General features: G+C 59.2%; 1 protein-coding gene across 2 annotated transcripts; it reads left to right on the forward strand.

Annotated features, from left to right (window-relative positions):
- Positions 1-353: 353 nt before the first annotated feature.
- TPRA1 (transmembrane protein adipocyte associated 1) lies at positions 354-15,228 on the forward strand. Of its 2 annotated transcripts, XM_045494033.1 has the most exons (12): positions 367-482; positions 706-1,005; positions 8,404-8,545; positions 8,702-8,834; positions 11,477-11,563; positions 11,663-11,735; positions 11,845-11,924; positions 12,514-12,624; positions 12,755-12,815; positions 13,002-13,104; positions 13,226-13,306; positions 14,554-15,228. In XM_045494033.1, the coding sequence occupies exons 3-12, from the start codon at positions 8,421-8,423 to the stop codon at positions 14,795-14,797; spliced, it is 1,098 nt and encodes a 365-aa protein (XP_045349989.1). In that variant the 5' UTR covers positions 367-482; positions 706-1,005; positions 8,404-8,420; the 3' UTR covers positions 14,798-15,228. The 2 variants fall into 2 exon arrangements, with proteins under 2 accessions (XP_045349988.1, XP_045349989.1); XM_045494032.1 differs by lacking the exon at positions 706-1,005 and having other exon boundaries at positions 354-482.
- The last annotated feature ends 210 nt before the right edge of the window (positions 15,229-15,438 follow it).

Genomic DNA, 15,438 nt, shown 5'->3' on the forward strand with positions numbered 1-15,438 from the left:
TAGTTGTATGGCTCTGGACAAGTTATTTAACGTCTCTAAGCCGCAGGTTCCTCCTCTGAATAGGCGGCTAATAATAACCGCCCTGCAAGGTTGTTGTGAAAATTAGTGCCTGAAACCCGATTGGTGCTCAATAATGCCAGAGCGCTTTGATGGTGGACGTAGGGGCAGCGTAGCATGCTGTGGAAACGCGTCGTTCCGGGAGGGGGGGGGGGGGGGCTGTCCCTACCCTTCCTTCTCCAGCCGGGTGACCAAAGGTCACCAGGCAAGACTGCCGCTGAGGGGCGCCCGAGGCTGCAGCACGCGAGGGGGAGGTCCACGGAGGCTCCTCCCTGGACGGTCCGGCCGCGTCCGGGCCCCAGAGGAGGAGCACTGGCTGGAGCGAGCGGGTCTGTTGACAGCTGCTGACAGCTGGGGCAGGAGCAGGGGCCAAAGGGGGGGCAGCGTCCTCAGTTCTCGGGTCCGCGATCCTGGCAGCCTTCAGGGTGAGATACGTAGCAGCTTCCCTACCCCGAAGCTGCTTCCCTCCCCCGCAATGCCCTCTTGCTGTCTCTTTAAGAGGTCAGCGGGTCGCCCCGCCTCTTAGGGATCTGATTGGCTTCTTCCGCGGCTTGCGCCTTCTTTTTGATGTAACTCCATTTCTATAGGCTTCTGGGGGCTGGGGGCGGGCCTGAGGGCTATAAGTAGGGGCTGTGGCTGTTTTTGCAGTTTTGGCTGAACGAAAAGGACGCGCCTGCCATCTGGTCGCCGCTGCCGGGAAGGGCTGCGTGGTGTCCTGGGGGCCGGTGGGCCCGGCGCGCTGACCGGCTGACCGCGTTTCCCCTTTCCCGGTGATTCCCCATTTCCGCGGAGCCGGCTGCCCCCGGCTCTTGCGCCACGTTCCCTGGCCTTGCTGCCTGCCAGGGGCGCTGGAGGCCGGAGTCCCGGGGCCTGGCCGGGTCTGCGCACCCTGCGGTGGTGGATGAGCGGCCCGGGCGGCGGGGGCTGAGCACGGCCCGGGACCCTCAGGTAAGGAGGGGATCCTCTCCCCTTTCCCGCCACACCTGGACGGGGAGCCCCATCGCTGCGCGTCCGGAAGCCCTGCCGCGGGGCTGGGTGCCCCCCTCCCTCTGCCGCGCCTGGGACCCGCGCTCCTGAGACGCCTCCCGGCCTCCGCCGCACCTACAGTCCCTCTCTGTCAGGGAGCTCCCAGAGCCCGGGTGCCCATAGTGACTCCCCGCGACAGCTGCGGGAGAGCGGGGAGCTGATCGGGACCCCCACCCTCATCCCCACAGCTGGACCTGGGGCCCACCTGTCGCCGTTCTTTCCTTTCGGAATGACCCCTTCCCGCTCACGGCACACTCTCAGAGGACCCCCTTGGGGAAGTTTCAGAGGGCCAGGGGCCCCTGGGTGAGGACTCACGGGAAGAGGGGACGGGTAATTGGGAGGCCCGTAGATGGGATGGGGCAGCTGAGCCCTCTGCGAGGGGGAATGAGGACACACAGGGCTGCACAGGCCCCGGGGCTGGCCATCGAACAGGGCTGGTGGACCCTGGGGCTTGAGGCTGTGTAGGAGGAGATCTAGGCCAAGTGGCCCCGCATCTGGGCCTGTGTCCCCACCTACAAACAGTGTGACAGGACCTGCTTCCACAGCAGGAGGTGTTGCTTATAAGGCTGGGGCTGCTGTTGCATCAAGGACCGTCTGGGAGGCTCAGAGACCGCTTCCACCGGATCAGGGGGATGGAGGGTGGAGAGCGATTTTGCCTCCTGCCTCTGTAGTGGGGATGAGGCTGTGGGGTCCTCCCAGCGATCCTTCTCCAGCTCCCCAGAAGGGCTTGGCCGCACTCTGCTGGAGATTCATCTGTCCACATTGTAACATTTTGGTGAGAACTTAATTCTGTGCCAGGCGCTATTCTAGGGGATTGGGTCATGAGCACGCCTGGGATGGGCAGCCAGTAAACACATAAACACGCAGCTGGGGCCACTTCAAATGAAGTGCTGTAAAGAAAACACAGGGCGGGCCAGTCGTGAGAGATGGTTAAGGAGTGCCCCGAGGAAGTGGGCCAAGTGAGGAGATGATGCAGGAGAGGAGCAAGCACCAAGGCCCTGAGGTAGGAGGACGCTTAACAGCTTGGAGAACAAGGTGAAAGCCAGGGGCTAGAGAATGGAAGGGAATGAGGCAGAGCAGAAGGCAGGGGTCAGATCAGATTGGGCTTTGACAGATGAGGGAAGGGGCCCAGGGCTTCCCATCCTCCCAGAGGCTCCTGCCTGGGCTGCTGGCAGTGTGTCTCAGACAGTGTCCACCTCCCCACCCCCAAGGATGAAAGATAAGGGGTTGGCGTCTGTCCTCTGGAGCCTTCTCATTTTGTTTTGGTTCTAGGGTTTAGAAGCTCAGCAATCTGCTAGAGGTCAGAAGCCCCAAGGGGCGTGACAGCAACTATGAGGCATAGCCTCTCTCTTACGCTCGGGGCTCTCTGTCTTCCCTAGAGTTTTCCATCCAGCCCTGGTCAATCCCAATGCACAGATGGGAAAGCTGAGGCCCAGAGAAGGGAAAATCCCATCCAGGGGCTCATAGCAGGTCTGGCACTGCATGACTGGAGCCAGCCTGGCATCCTGCCCCGTAGGCTGGCCACAGAGGAAGGGACGGAACTGGAGGCCCAAGTGGTGAGTGGGAAGATGGCCTCTAGAATGTTAACAAGGTCAGGAAAGTCCCTCCCAGGTGGAAGACAAGTCTGTCCCAGTTTCCCTGGGCCTGAGAGGCTTGGGGTTGCCTTAGGCTACTCAAGCATCCCAGAAAGTCCTCTGAGAATTCCCCTCTCTGGTCTGGGCTCCACCCCTACTGCCCCCTGCCCTCAGCCGGCCTTCCTACCGTCTCCTGTCCCGCTGTCCCCCATTTCCTGAGCCTGCAGTCCCCTTCCTTGTCTGTCACCACCAAGACTTCTGCCTCTGAGGCCAGGAGCTTACCCACGGTAGGGGGAGGAGAATGTAGAGCCAGTGACTCACCCCTCTGTGCCTCTCCTTTCCCCCTCTGTACAATGGGTACAAAGTCCCTCTCATTTAGGGGCTGCTGTGTTAGTTAAGTGTGTCACCACACGTAAAGTCCTCTGTCTCCAGGTAGTGTGCGTGGTTGTTTCATTTTTTATCATTGCCTCAGTTGGTTTGTAAGCTTTGACCCATAGTGGCAATTCTGGTGTGGCCAACAGCCTCATGACCCAGCTGTGGTTCTCTGACCAGCAGCGCCGCAGGGGTTAGCGTTGTGGACTGTCAGCCGGGCCCCGGGCCTGCGGATCAGAACCTGCCTGTGCACAGTGCTCAGGTCTGAGAAGCACAGCTCTAGATGAAGCCTTTCATCTACAGGTGGAGAGATCAATGCCTGGAGAGGGGCCCTTGGCAAGTTGCCACTTGAGGGCCTGGGCACTGGAGACAGATTACGTCGCAGGCGGCTCACTGGCCCTGAGCTTTGTACGGTGGGGGTAACAGAAGTACTTCCCTTGTAGGGTTGGGAGGGCTCAGCGAGTGTTCTGTGCTGTCGTAGCAGAGTCAGCAGGGGCACTGGTGGGGAGCAGTGGATGTTGTTCTCCTTCATCACCCCACAGCCAGCAGTGCTTGCAAAGGGGCCCTTGGACTTGGAACCAAATCCTTCTTTCCTCTACACCCCAAGCCCTCCTCTGGGGGTGGAGGGGGCGGAAAGCAACAATTACCTTTATGTTACCTTTTGTAGACCTTTGCTTCTCTGTCCTTGTCTGATCCTCAGCACCTTTGTCGGGTAAGTGTTATTGTCCCTGTGACGCTCAGAGAGGAGAAACGACTCACGCAGTGTCACGGAGCAAGTACGTGGCAGGGCCAGAAGTGCAACCCGGATCTGCCCAACTGCATAACGTGTGTTAGCCGGAAGTTTTTCAGTAGTACAGGAGAGAAATCAGACTCCACCAGACCGAAGCAGAGAAAGGAATTTGTGGGATTTAAAACTCAAAAGAAAGTCCAGGGGTAGGATGAACTTCAGGTGTGGCCAGATCCAGGGGCTCGCATGAGATTGTTCTGTCTCCGGGATGTATTTCCATCTGTCTCTCGGCTCTATATTCCTCGAAGTTGGCTTTATTCTCGGGTGGGTAGGGTCACCCCATGTGTAGGGTCAAAGTGGGACAGCCCTGGCGTACTGCTTTTAGCAGAAAGCCCATCTGTTCCAAACAACTATAGCAAAAGTCTCAGGGCTGATTCTCATTGGTCGGGGCAGGGGAGCATCCCGACTGGCCGGGCTTAGATCCCGTGCACGTTCCTTGGAGCTGTGATACAGTCCGCTGTGCCCAAACTTCATGGGCAGAGACTGGGGAACCCTCAGGAAAATGGGGCGCTGGACAGGCAAAACCAAGTGACGCTTCCCCCTTCAGACTCTCTATCCGGCTCTCCTGCTCCTTGGCCCTGTTCATCCCCACTGGGGACTGGGATCCCCATCCCTTCACAAGGAACTCTCAGCTTCCTGGCGGCTGCTGGGAGCTTGGCCTGCTCTCCCAGGCCTGCCCCTCCTGGGGCTGCTTGACACTTTGCTCCACAGGGAGTGGTGAGTGGGGCGGAGGGGGCTGCAGAATCTCTCTCCTTCAACTCCGGTCACTTAAAAGTCATCATCTCAGGTCACGAGAAGTCTTGAGGGGGCCGGCACACCCCCTGCCAGCAGTAACCTCCCCGTGTTCAGCATGGCTGCAGTTCAGACGTCATACCCTCAACAGCCACATGTGGGTGCAAACAAGGGGCTTTCCTCCTTCAAAGTATCGGGTGCTCAGGAATGAAAATGTTTCTTGGGAGACTTCCCCCGTGTGGCATCACATGCCCTGGCCTGAACTGGCCACCAACAAGGAGAACACCCTTCTTGACTTTGACCAGAGCCTCCCTTCGGGGCACTGTTGGCATAGGTGAGGACGATTATCCATTTGGTGGACCATCCCCCATGTTGCGGGACATTGGCAGCCTTGGCCCCTGTCTATAAAAACATCATAGCACCCTGCCCCCGCAGTCCCTGTGTCAAACTGGAGCACCCCTGCACACGGCCCAAGTGCCTGGTCCTGTTCCACACTGCCCCGACCCCAAAGCCACTGGCCAATAGTAATTAGTTCAGCTTGTGGCCCGGGAGAGGGGTCCCTGCCTGTTCAGCAGGGCATCATGGAGGGGGCCTGGACGAGAACAGCACTTTGTCAGCTAGGGACAAGGGAGCAGTGTTTGGTGGGGCCACATTAACAGCATATCCAGTGGCTCAGGCCAGAAGCCACCACATCCTTCCTGTCTTCCCTCGTTCCCTCCGTGTGTCCGTGGGGAGGTCAGGTCGGCCAACCCTCCCGAAGGTATCCCAGATTCCTCCACTCCACCCCCACTGCAGCCACGCCCTCCTGCCTGCACTGGTACAGGGGCTCCACTCTGCCCCCGCTCCAGTCCGTTTTCCACGGCAGCCTGAGTGGAAAGGGGATCCCGTCCCCTGCCTTCGTGACACGCTTCTCATTGCATTTAGAATGAAATCGCATTGCATGTGGTCATATGGCCCCCAGTGACCTGGCCCTGCCAGCCTTTCTGATCACCTCCAGCCACACTGGCCTGCTTTTTGCCCTTTGAACAGGCCAGGCCTGTTTGTATCTCACGGCGTTTCCATTCATTGTTCTCTCGCAGATATGCTCTCTGTCCAGATTTTTCCAAGTCTGCCTGCTTCTCGATTAGTTAGATCTAGTGCAGAAGGCACTGGGTTGTCTGATGACCCAGTCCAAAGCAGCACCTCTTTATATTCATTGGGATTCTGCCTTAGCTGTTGAAACAAAGGTCGAGACAACAAGATAGAAGATTATTCCTGCATGTCGCGTGACAGTCTGCGTGCAAGCTGTTCAGGATATGCATGGAGGCCTATTGGGTGTGGGACCCAGATGCTTTTTCTTACTGCTCTCTCCTCAAGCCATGGCTTCCGTCTCTGGTGTAAGATGGCTGCTGTTGCTCCTGCCACCACATCCCTATTTCAGGCAGTGGGAAAGAAGTGCATGGCCTGAAATTGACAAACTCATTAAATTAACTGTTCATTTACAATTGGATAAAAGTTGATCGAGGGGCCATAGCCAGTGGCAAGGGAAGCTTAGAAAATAGCCATTGTTCTGGGCAGCCTTGTGTGAGCTATGGGCTCCAGTGCTAAACGGAAGGGTGGATGCTGGGGACCCTGGTAGTCTCTACTGTGTTACCCGTTGTTCCATTCCACTCCTCCATTTTCTCCTCTGAGCCTTTATCTCTAGAAGTTTGCTTTGTAACGCAGTTTTCATGCTGGCTGGCTGCCTCCCCTCCTAGAACAAAGGGGAAGTGTGGCCCAACACCCAGATTCCTCCCTGGCTCGCGGTAGGTGCTGCTGCTGTGGGCGGAAAATGCAGGAAGAACGCACCCTTTCTTTGGACCTACTGTGTGTCGGGCATATGTTTGACCTGTTGGTTTGGCCTTGAGTTGCCAATGGGGATGTGATCCACAGGCAGCGAGTGGCCTGTTGGAGAGAGGGATGGAGGAGGATGGTCTCAGCCCACTTGCCTCAGTCTCCTCTCCCTTTGAGCCAGAGGCAGTGCTCCCGTTTCATGGCCTGGATAGGTAGCAGGGATGTCCCTGTATCCCCTCCAGCCCTCGCCTTTGGCCTGTCGTTCAGGGGCCACCGATCCTTGCTAACAGGGTGCTGAGCGTCCTGGGCTGCCCCTGGCTGAGTGTGAGATCTGCACTCTCGGGGTGTAAACAGAATGCATCGTTCTAATTTTTTAAAACTTACTGACATGTAACCCATGCAGAAAAGCACACAGATCCTAGATGCGACTCAGTGGATTCTGACAGGGTGAACACGCCTGTGTACCCGCCCCCCCCCCCCCCACATCAAGCACCGGAAGCTGGTGTTCCTCCCCCCACCACTACGCCCTCCGTCCTCCACAAAGGTGACCCTCGCCTAGATCTTTGCACGGGGTCAGACAGCAGCATATCCACTCTCGTGGCTGGCTCTGCTCAGCACCGTATCTGTGAGGCCCTTTCGTGTTACTGCTGGTAACAGTAGTTTCTCTTTCTGTTCTGCTGCTTATACCGACGCCGCCATATATGTGTGCCTGCTGCTGATGGTGGGCATTTGGGCTGTTGCTAGCCTGGGGCTATTATAAATGTACCCAGAAGTGGAGACGCCAGGCCATCAGGCCCTGTGTGTTCAAGTATTCGTTTTCATGCTGGCATCTGTTACGTCCTGGTGCCCGGGCCACACACACCTCGCTCACATGCCCTGGGCCCCCTGAGCTCCCTGAGGAAATCCCTGCTGCCAACAGTGTGGGCCCAGCCCCTCTGCTCCTGTCCCTGAGAGCCCAGTGACCTGGGAGCCTGCTTTGTCCAGGACAGTTCCCAGGGTTCCCGGCCACCGGCTGGACTCTTTTTCTTTTCTTCTTCTTCTTTTTTTTCAATGTTTGTTTTTACCTATTTATTCATTTTTGAGGGAGAAAGAGAGAGAGAGAGCACGAGCAGGGGAGGGGAAAAGAGAGAGGGAGCCAGAGGATCCAAAGTGGGCTCTGCGCTGACAGCAGCGAGCCCGATGCAGGGCTCAAACTCAAGAACCATGGAATTATGACCTGAGCTGCAGTCGGACCTCAACCGACAGAGCCACCCAGGCACCTCCAGGCTGGGGTCTTAAGCTGTCATTGGGAAGCGCTTGTCTGCGGGCCCACCTGCCGACTCTACAGCAGCCCCCGTTCCTGCCTTTGCAGACACAGCGCCCTCTGCAGGACATCTCCTTCCCTCCCTTCTCCACTTGGACACCTGTGCAGCTTCCCCCAGATTTGCGTCTGCCTTTCCAGGGTGGCAGCAGAGGCTGATGAGGGCCGTGGGCCACCTGAGGTCTGCCTGATGCCCCACTCTGGCGCCCGGTGGCCGTGTGATTGCCTCGAAGTCGGCTCTGCATCTGCGTGCAGGGAGGAAGTGCAGCTCGCGGACTCTGGGGACTGACTGCACGTGTGTGGGTCGTAGGAGGCGCCTGGCACCACTTAGCCTCCCGGGGTGGATGCCGTCGGTCATTACCATGTTGCAAGGGCAGGACGAAGCAGGCACAGAGGAGCCAAGAACTCTGGCTCCTAGCCCCTCTGTTCTCTGTCTGTCCCCGGGGCCCCCGGGACTGGGGGGATGAACTGAGGTCGTGCCGAGTAGCTTGCGCTGCTGTGCCAGGCTCACGGTAAGGCTCCATCAGTGGGGTGGCATTTACTGTTGGGGTCACCGGGCCCCTGTCTGGGGGTTGTGCTGTGGCACGTGCAGGAGCCACAGCCCGCCCTCCCCCTGCTGGGTGGGGGAGCTGTCCGCAGGCCCACTGTAGGTGGCCCTCTTGGGTTCCACTGGGAACCTGAGACCAGAGACCCGGGGCCACGCAGCCCCTGCGCTGCTCACGCTGGGGCTCTCGCTCCCGCAGGGCCAGCTGCTGGCGGGATGGACGCCCTGGAGGAGGTGTTTCGGGCCAATGGGAGCACAGCCCCGCCCCCGCCCGTGGCGCCCAACATCAGCGTGCCACATCGCTGTCTGCTGCTGCTCTATGAGGATATTGGCACCTCCAGGTGAGGCAGCCCGTGGCCCTGCTGGGCCGACTGGCTGTGTGTGAGTGGGTTTCCCCCGTGTGTGCGGGGGTGTGTGCGTGTGCATGACGGGCTGCGGAGGGGGATGGGTGCAGACAGAGCCTTGCCAGTCAGCTGGCTTCTCTGCCCGTCTGCTAGGGTCCGGTACTGGGACGTCTTGCTGCTCGTCCCCAATGTGCTTTTCTTCATCTTCCTGCTTTGGAAGCTTCCGTTCGCTCGGGCCAAGATCCGCGTCACCTCCAGCCCCATTTTTATCACCTTCTATATCCTGGTGAGTTCAGTCCAACTGCAACTGGCATAAGTGCAAAAGGGAATTCTCAACTGCCTCTGTAATGAAAGCCAGCTTCAGATGAGGCTGGATCCAGAGGATTAACGGATGTCATCAGGACTCTGTTTCTCTGCATCTCTGCCCTCCTCTGGCCTTATCTCAGATGAGCTCTCCCTGCCTGGTGTCAGAGATAGCCAAGAGCAGCCATGAGCTAACATCCTGCCTCCCTGCCAATGCCAGCGGAAGAGGACTTCTTTACTGGCGGTGCGAGTATGGACCTGAAATTCCCTCTGACCGGCCCACCTTGGGTCCCCGTTTGTCCCCGAGCCAATCACTGTGACTAGCAGGGAAAGGGGCACTTTGGCGCTGGGGTGTGGGGTCAACTCAGCCAGACTATGTGGACTAAAGAGGGTGGTGGTCCCTGAAAGAAAAGTGGGGAATCATTAGTAGAGGGAAGGGGAATGGATACTGGCTGGGGGGGAAATGCCCACGGCCACCCCCATCTGTCCGTCTGTCCATCCAGCCATCCATACACTCTTTGAGACCTCTTTGGAAACTCTTCCTGCCTGTTGGGCAAACCTGAATTCTCCTCAGTCAGTGCTCTTGGTGTGGGCCTCCTCGGGAGAGGTAGCAAGGCTGTGGTTGAGAAGTTGGGCCCCAGGTGTGGCTTCCAGGTGAGGGTTCCAGGTGTGGGGCCATCCAGCTGCATCCTTCAGAGCTCAGGCCTGACTGGCTGGAATCCTCCCCTCTCTCGGCCTCTTAGCTACCAATGCCTAGAGCTGAATGGCTCTCTGGTCCCCCTCTTTGTGGCCTGGTTCAGAGCTTCCCAGGCAGGGGAGTTGTCAGCGGGCAGGCAGGGTCAGGGGAGGCTGTGTGGAACCCTGGAGGCCGTTGGTGGAGGCCCCAGGGGTCGCTGGCTGACTGGAGCCCCCTCCTCTGTGAGGCAGTGGTGCCTCTCTGACTCATTACAGAGATGAGTATTTATTCCACAGATAAAGCATTTATTTAAAGCATCACTTACCGATGCCCTCTCTGGGGGGGCAGGCAGGGAGAAGCGACCCAAGGCCAATGCCCAGGAACACGACGCAGGGACAGGGGACTCAGCACTGCCCTCTTATTCCTGGGGACTCTGTTCTAGAAAGCTCAGGAGACAGCGGTGAGGGCTGACTCAGGCTATCTCCGGACCCCAGCTGTGCTGAATGACCTTGGGACTGGTGGCTTGGCCTCTCTGTGCCTCAGTGCCCTCCTTCTCACGTCACGTGCACTGGGTCTGCTTTACCCTGGGGCGCTCCTGTGATCTTGGGGTCAGCCTCCCCAGGAGGCTGACACGGTTTTTGTGGCACAGAGGACAGACTGTTGTGTGTGTCTGGATTCTTCTTTTTCTTACATCTGTTTATTTTGAGAGAGAGAGAGCACGCGCATGGCAGGAAGTGAGGAGGGGCAGAGAGAAAGGGAGAGAGAATCCCAAGCAGGCTCCTCGCTGTCAGCACAGAGCCAGGCTTGGGACTCAAACCCACAAACCGCGAGATCATGACCTGAGCTAAAACCATGATTGTGACGCTTAACTGACGGGGCCACTCAGGCGGCCCTGTACCTGGACTCTCCTGTTTGTATGTATCCCAGAAAACCAAAGTTAAATTCATAGAAGCTGGAGGGAACATATTGACTGAGAAACTGACAAGTCCCAGGGCTTCAGGCATGGCTAGATTCAGGGGCTTGGCAATGCCGTGGGGGCACAGTCTCTATCTTCCTGTCAGCTTGGGTCTCTCTGATGGCCTTGCCTCTAGCAGTCTCGCCCTCCTGGAGCCAGGCAGCCCAGCAACTCCAGGCTGGCGCGCTCCTCAGCTTCCTTTCGTAGTGGCTGCACCTGCTGTCCTGGGTGTGCCTTTCACTAGACTCCCTTGGGATCCCCCGCCATCCCCAAATCAGGGAATGCCATAGGCTGAATGCCCAGCCCTGTGCTACAGGCCAGCCCCTGAAGCCAGGCATGGTGGGGTCAGCCCCCCGAACCATGCGAGCAGCAAGGAGAGGGAGGAGGCTGTTGCCAGAAGAAGCGAGTGGACACCGGGGTGACAAAATCCAGGCACTTTTGCACCGCCTGCCGGTGCAGTAGCCCTCCCCGGGGTCTTTGATGTCTCTTCCCTGCACACTCCCATCCCCCGTGTCTTGGAAATAAAACCGCTAATATGACAGTGCTAGCGCCCAACGTGCACCTCACCTTCACTGGGTGCCACGCATGCTTCTGCTACATGTACTTACCCATTTGCCCCTGCCAGCCATCAAATGCAGTGCATGCTAGTTTTACCCCATTTCATAGATAAGGAAACTGAGGCACAGAGGTGCACTTCCTGGCCCGAGGTCACAGAGGCAGGAGGCAGCGGGGACCCACCATGTCACCCCTAAGAATGTCACCATTCTCAGGCTGCCAGTGTAGCCAGGAAACTGAGGCCGGAGAGGGAACTGTCACCAGCAGCGGAGGATCTCGCCACCCCCCTACATCCCACCCCCGACTCTTAGCGTAGAATCCTTCTGTTCTCGAAGAATCAGAGGCTCCTGCAGAGGCGGGGTGTGGGATTTTCAGTCCCGCTGTTCCCAGAGGCCTCGTTCCCTGACCCCTTAATGGCATCCCCGCTCTCGCCCACCAGGTGTTCGTAGTGGCGCTGGTGGGCATCGCCCGGGCCGTGGTGTCCATGACGGTCAGCACCTCGGACGCTGCCACCGTTGCTGATAAGGTGGGGCCGGGCCTGCTGACAAGGGTGGGGGGATGTTGGGCACTGGGGAGAGGGGTGACTGGGCCCCCCAGGCTGACAGTCTGCCCACTCTGTGTCCAGATCCTGTGGGAGATTACCCGCTTCTTCCTGTTGGCCATCGAGCTGAGTGTGGTCATCCTGGGCCTTGCCTTTGGTGCGTGTGCGGCTGGGGCCAGTGCTCTCCCTGTCCCTCCCTAGCGGGCACCGACCCCACCATGGCCACCTGGCTGGCTCCCCCTGACCGACCAGCATGTTTCTTCCAGGTCACCTGGAGAGCAAGTCAAGCATCAAGCGGGTGCTGGCCATCACCACAGTGCTGTCCCTGGCCTACTCTGTCACCCAGGTAAGAGGGGAGGTGGGGCAGGTGCAGCTATGAGGGCTCCCTGGAGGAGGCCAGGGGTCACTGAGGGCCGCACATCCACTGCTTCCTGATTCTGGGTCAGGGTTTGAATGTTTATCAGGTGCAGTGTTCTCAAACTTTAAATGCGCCCCAGGAATCACTTGGGGTGCTTGTTAACAAGGCAGGTTTTACCCTCCCCCCCCCATTCTAATCCAGTAGGTTGGGGTGGGGGCAGGGAGGAGGCCCAGAACTTGCTGTTTTAAAAAGCAGCCCGGGTAGGGAAAATACGGGTTTGCAGACCACCCTGAGAGCTGTCCATGTAGAGACTCCTTCCTTAGATCTGGTGGGGGCTGCCTCTTGCCCAGTTCTGTCCCCTGCCCCATGGCTGGGCCTATTCTGGGTGGTGGAGTGAGGCGGGCAGGGGGCAGGGCGAGGCCAGAGAGCAGTCTGGAGTGGGGATCTCTGATGGCCAGGCTGGGGAGCTGGGCTTGGGGTGGTGGAGAGATCCGGGTGCTTTGTATGAGGGAGCTCCCAGGGAGGGGGCTTTCCAGGTGGGCAGGAAACCGAGACCTTCCCCCTCCTGCCCCTGCAGGGGACGCTGGAGATCCTGTACCCTGATGCCCACCTGTCGGCTGAGGACTTCAACATCTATGGGCATGGGGGCCGCCAGTTCTGGCTGGTCAGCTCCTGCTTCTTCTTCCTGGTGAGGCGGAGGGTGCCCTCCCCCCTTCTGGGCACCTTGGGGGTGGCCCCGAGGAGCCTCAGAGCATGAGACTGGATGCCTTGGTACTGGTGTCCCCAGCATCCTTCTCAGCCCTGCTCTGTCACCACAGGTCTACTCTCTGGTGGTCGTGCTCCCCAAGACCCCGCTGAAGGAGCGCATCTCCCTGCCTTGTAAGCAGCTGGTGGGTGGCTCTGGGATAGGGCTGGGTCCCTGGGGGGTGGGGCGTTGACTCTTTTCCCCGAGAGCCGTGGGTGCCAGGGAGGGAGTCCTCCTGGGGGCCCAGAGGGGTCTCCGGTGACACGCTGGGAATGAAGGGTGGAGGCAAGGGCAGGACCTCACGGTCCCCAACCCCCCAGCACGGAGGAGCTTCTACGTGTATGCGGGCATCCTGGCGCTGCTCAACCTGCTGCAGGGGCTGGGAAGCGCGCTGCTCTGCGCCGACATCATCGAGGGGCTCTGGTAGGTGGGGCGGGTTCAGGGTGTGTACTGGCCCGGCTGTGGGGGCGGTGGGCAGGGGGAGGCCAAGCCGAGGCCCCACCCAGAGGAGGCCCCTCCCTGACCCGCTCCTCCTGCCCCCCAGCTGTGTAGATGCCACCACATTTCTCTACTTCAGCTTCTTTGCGCCCCTCATCTACGTGGCCTTCCTCCGGGGCTTCTTTGGGTGAGTCTTCCCACGGGGGTAGTGGGGGGGTGTGGGCAAGGGGTGTGGGCCCCGAGGGGTAGGCGGTGGCCTGCCTGCTCGCCACCCCGCCTCTAGTGGTTTGAGGACCGTGAGCTCCGCCTCGTGGCTGCCGGCGGAACTGCGCCTCCAGCTTCCTGCGCCTGCGCATCCGCAGCTGCGGGGTCCTGAGCGTCCCTCGGCCCGGCGCAGGCTCCGATACCAGGAAGGTGATGCTGATGAAGGGTGTATATATTTTCCCACACGTGCTTACACGCACGCATACACATTCGCACATTATATATGTATACACGTTACACGTTATATATACAACACACACAGACATACACACTTTCCCCGCAGGAGAGTGGCTCTGCGCTGTTCTACACTTGCTGCTTTTCGTTCTACGGTAGATTAGCTCATTCTTTTAGCAAGCATTCACTGAATACCTACTCCGTGTCCCGCACCACTGCAGCCGGCAGACACCACAGGGGACAAAGGAGACACAAGTCACCATGCTCCCGGATTCAAGCTGGGAGTGGCTGGGGAGAGGAGCAGGGCTGGGGGAAGCCGGCCTGTAGTGCAGCGTAGGGTGGGTGCACTTTGGTGCACGTGGCAGGGAGACAGGATGCTAAGGACACGTGGGATGGAGGCTTGGACCCTGGGCCTCTATTGTGGCAGGAGTGCTGGCGTTTTGCCCCCCACCCCCACCCGCCACCACACCCTCCCCCACCAGCTGGGTTTGAGGAGGTGGGGGCATCAGAGGTGGGGTGAGAGGGGCTGGATTGGACCCCAGCCCAACCCTGATCCGTGTGGGACCTTGCACGTGTATTTATCTCCCTGGCCTCAGGCTCCTTTTTGCAAATCGGGTGCAGTGCTTCCCCATCAGTGTTACCTTGATGCTGGATGGACCGGGTAAATGCAAAGTAAGAGGTCATAAAGCTGCAAGGGTGGAGGTCACAGCTGGTGTTTGCAGAGCACTCGGGGCCAGAATTTACCTCCATTTGCCCTTTTGAGCTCAGAGTTGTACAGAAACAGGCACAGAAGTCCTTGCCCAAGCTCACATACGGGCTGAGTTTTAAAACAAGTCCCATTGGACTCCAGAGTCCAAGCCTTGGGGACCTCCCAGGGTGGCGGTTAGGCAGCCATTCGTGCGTCTCATTCCCTGGCCGAAGGCCTTATTGCCCAGAAAAGGAAGCCTTTCTTGACCCTCCGGTGGAGCTTCCCTGTCTCTCTGTCCTCCCCACCAGCTCGGAGCCCAAGATCCTCTTCTCCTACAAATGCCAAGTGGACGAGACTGAGGAACCAGACGTGCACCTGCCCCAGCCTTATGCGGTGGCCCGGCGAGAGGGACCGGAGGTGGCAGGGGCCGCGAGTACACAGTTCGACTCGGCCGGAGGGGTGGCCTACCTGGACGACATCGCCTCCATGCCCTGCCACACTGGCAGCATCAATAGCACAGACAGTGAGCGCTGGAAGGCTATCAACGCCTGAGTGTGGCCACCCTGGCAGGAAGGCCTGCTGGGGCCTGCAGAGGGCAGACTGGAGAGAAGGCCAGGGCGCGCAAAGCCCCTGGTGGAGGGGGACGAGGTCGCAGGACCTTCTGTGGGCGGCAGCCCCGTGCGGGCCCTGTCCTGCCCTCTGCATTGCCTGTGGCCACCTCTGCTCTAGCTGGGGGCCGCCTCCCCCTTCCACCTGCCCTCACCCTGCTCAGCGACATGGCCCAGACTCTGATCTCCCAGGGCCTGCTGAGGGCGTCTCCTTTCTCCAAAGCCTGCGCACCCGGGACCCGTCTGGCCTTCCTCGCCCCTTCCAAAGTCCCCTCCCCGTGGCACTTGGGCCTCTTCAGAGCCCACTCTGGCAGGTGGGCTGAAGTGTGGATATTTTCTTGATCTATTTTTTAATAAAAAACAAAAGGAGCAGAAGGTGTAGCTGTGGCGGTTCTGCCGGAGCGCCGGGGCCGGGGCGAGAACCCGCGACGTACAGAGGTCCTGGCAGGTCCTGTGTCCCCAGCCCTGGGAGGCTCTGGGCCCCTTCGTTTGCTCAGCCAAGGAACACTGGCCAGTGCACAGGCTGGCTGCTGGGGACATGGAGGGAAATCGGATCCCAGGGCTCCCTGCCCCAGGCCCCTTTTT

This window comes from Leopardus geoffroyi, chromosome A2 (genome assembly GCF_018350155.1).
Source record: "Leopardus geoffroyi isolate Oge1 chromosome A2, O.geoffroyi_Oge1_pat1.0, whole genome shotgun sequence".
NCBI lineage: Eukaryota > Metazoa > Chordata > Mammalia > Carnivora > Felidae > Leopardus > Leopardus geoffroyi.